We start from the raw sequence: 2,385 nt of genomic DNA, 5'->3' as shown, positions 1-2,385 counted from the left end.
GTAGACATGGCCCTTTGTAATATGGTTTAATGGGCATTTGGTTGAAGGTTGGATTTGATGATCTTGATATCTTTTTCCACCATTAATGATATTGTGATTGTAAGGGGAAGACGGAAAAGAAAACCAAAAATGTTGTGTGAATGTCACCACTGTCACTTGGAAATCTTCCATCAAAACTCTTAAGAAGACTACTGTTGTGTATTCAATAAATATTCTTCCCAGAAAAGCAGAAATGTAAACTCAAACAGGCAGAAACATTCTATGGTACATGTGTCACAAAATACTTTGATATCTTTTTATTGCTCTGCTTCCATTTTCTTCTGGAGGAGAAAGACAAACAAGAATTGAACTTTCCAGTTTTCATCAAGTCACTCACACTTCAATGGACTTTTGAACTAGAAGAAGAAGATGTCTGATTGTAGGAACATCTAATCTAGCATAGGATGAGTTAATGAGTTTTGATCCCTGGGCATGGTACCACTTCTCAGTTCTGTGTAATGCGGTGTTTCACAAGACATCTGTGCAATCTATAAATGGAAGGAGATGAGGTGCCCTTCATCGACAGCAGCCCTTGCACTGGAGGAATTGCCCTCAGCTCTCCCCAGCCCTGCAGCTGACACCAAGGTAAGAGGCACACTTTGTGCAGGAGAACTGGAAGGGTTTCTTGGGCAGCTGCTGGGAAATGCAGGGGAAGGGAAGGAGGCTTTAGTGTTGGGGTGAGAGCTGAGCACAGGCGTGAGGGTCTGCTGTGTGCATGTGCAGAGCCTGAACCCATCTTTAGGGGAGGAGGAGATGGCTGCTGCAGGACAAACAAAGCTTAGCAAGGGAGAGGGTGGAGGGGGCCAGTGACACACAATTGTGAGGGGTGAATGTGAGAGTATTTTACAACTTAATCTTGGGTATACACCTAAAGCAACACACACATCTAACTCGAACTGGGTAGTTGTGGATACAGATATCATTTTACTCTTTCGTTCCAAATAGAAACTACTGTGTAAAGCCTTCGTTCCTTTCCAGCCATTACATTTATTCATTGTTCAAAATGTTTTACATTTTCTTTATTTCCCCATGTTCTCCATAATTTTGCGTAAAGTCTTCTTGCAACATTGCTTGTTTTCTGTCTTCCTTTTGTGCAGGCTCTTATCCAAGGCCTACAGCAAGAACTCTCATCCTCAGAAGTCTTATTAAGATGGGAAAAATCATCATTTATGAGCATGCCCACTTCAGGGGTGTGTCCAGAGAAATCACTTCTGACATTTCCAATCTGGGACGTTTGGATTTTAATGATATTATCTCCTCAGTGAGAGTAATTGGCCAGCCTTGGGTGGCTTACCAGCATATAAATTATACAGGCAGGTTATTGGTACTTGAGGAGGGGGAACACGACTATGTTGGTAGAAGCATGAATGATACGATCAGCTCTCTGCAGATGATCACTGAAGATCTGCACGATCCCCAGATCACTCTCTATGAGCATCCCAACTATCGAGGGAAGAGCAGGGTAATAAGACAAGCAACCAACCTGGCTGCAGGATTCGACAATGACATCATGTCTTCCCACAAAGTCCAGAGAGGTGCCTGGCTGCTGTGTGAGCACAGTGATGGAAGTGGGATTCAATACATCGCACGAGAAAAAGATAACCTTCCACATTACGGGGCAATCTACCTCAATGACAGGCTTTCCTTCCTGCGTCCCCTTCGCCCTGGCCGCTCTTATTAGAATGCAAATCCTCCAAAGCTGAGGAAGATGCAGCACCAGCAAGAAATTTGAGATCTAAATTTCTCCTTCTGCTTTTGTAGCTTTTTTTACCCTGGGAGCTCTCTGCTCTGCTGCACTGCAGATCTGTACTTCTCTATCCTGCCTTGCACTCTTCCCCCACCCCATAAATGAAGATATTATCATGCTTGATCATATGAAACAGTGTCCAAGTTAAGAGAATGCCAGGGATGTGTAACCTCATACACCCTGAATCTCGAGTCCTGTGCTATGGAATGTTGAAGTATTTTGTGTTGTCTCTGTTGCTAAATGAAACAGAAAATGTAAGTGTGGGGCCAGCATTGCTTTCTTTTTATTTTGCTTTACAAAGGTACCATGGCTTCTGCAGTTGTCTGTAATCCATTTTGCACTGGAGCCAATAAAGAATCTTCTGCAATCAGCAGTGGGTCTGTTTTATGCATCATTAGAATAAAAAAATACTGCTTTTTAATGGTGACATGTCTGTGTATCCAGAGAATGATTCACAGGGTCACTTGCATATTTTTCCTGTATATCTCCTGGAGAATTGTGTCTCCTTCCAGTTTCACTCTTCACTTACAGCGGGTTCAGGCTTGAATCAACCAGTGCTAAAAATTTGGTGAACATGTTGATTCTTGCTGTGATCCTGG

At 42.9% G+C, this 2,385-nt stretch overlaps 1 protein-coding gene across 1 annotated transcript; it reads left to right on the top strand.

Moving 5' to 3' along the window:
- Positions 1-561: 561 nt before the first annotated feature.
- On the top strand, positions 562-2,156 carry LOC134548930 (epidermal differentiation-specific protein-like). The gene is made up of 2 exons (XM_063394176.1): positions 562-624; positions 1,137-2,156. The coding sequence occupies exon 2, from the start codon at positions 1,190-1,192 to the stop codon at positions 1,718-1,720; it is 531 nt and encodes a 176-aa protein (XP_063250246.1). The 5' UTR covers positions 562-624; positions 1,137-1,189; the 3' UTR covers positions 1,721-2,156.
- Positions 2,157-2,385: the final 229 nt, after the last annotated feature.

The sequence above is a fragment of the Prinia subflava genome, chromosome 3 (genome assembly GCF_021018805.1).
Source record: "Prinia subflava isolate CZ2003 ecotype Zambia chromosome 3, Cam_Psub_1.2, whole genome shotgun sequence".
NCBI lineage: Eukaryota > Metazoa > Chordata > Aves > Passeriformes > Cisticolidae > Prinia > Prinia subflava.
The sequence above is the reverse complement of the archived record's forward strand: the minus strand, read 5'-3'. Positions and strand labels throughout refer to the sequence as shown.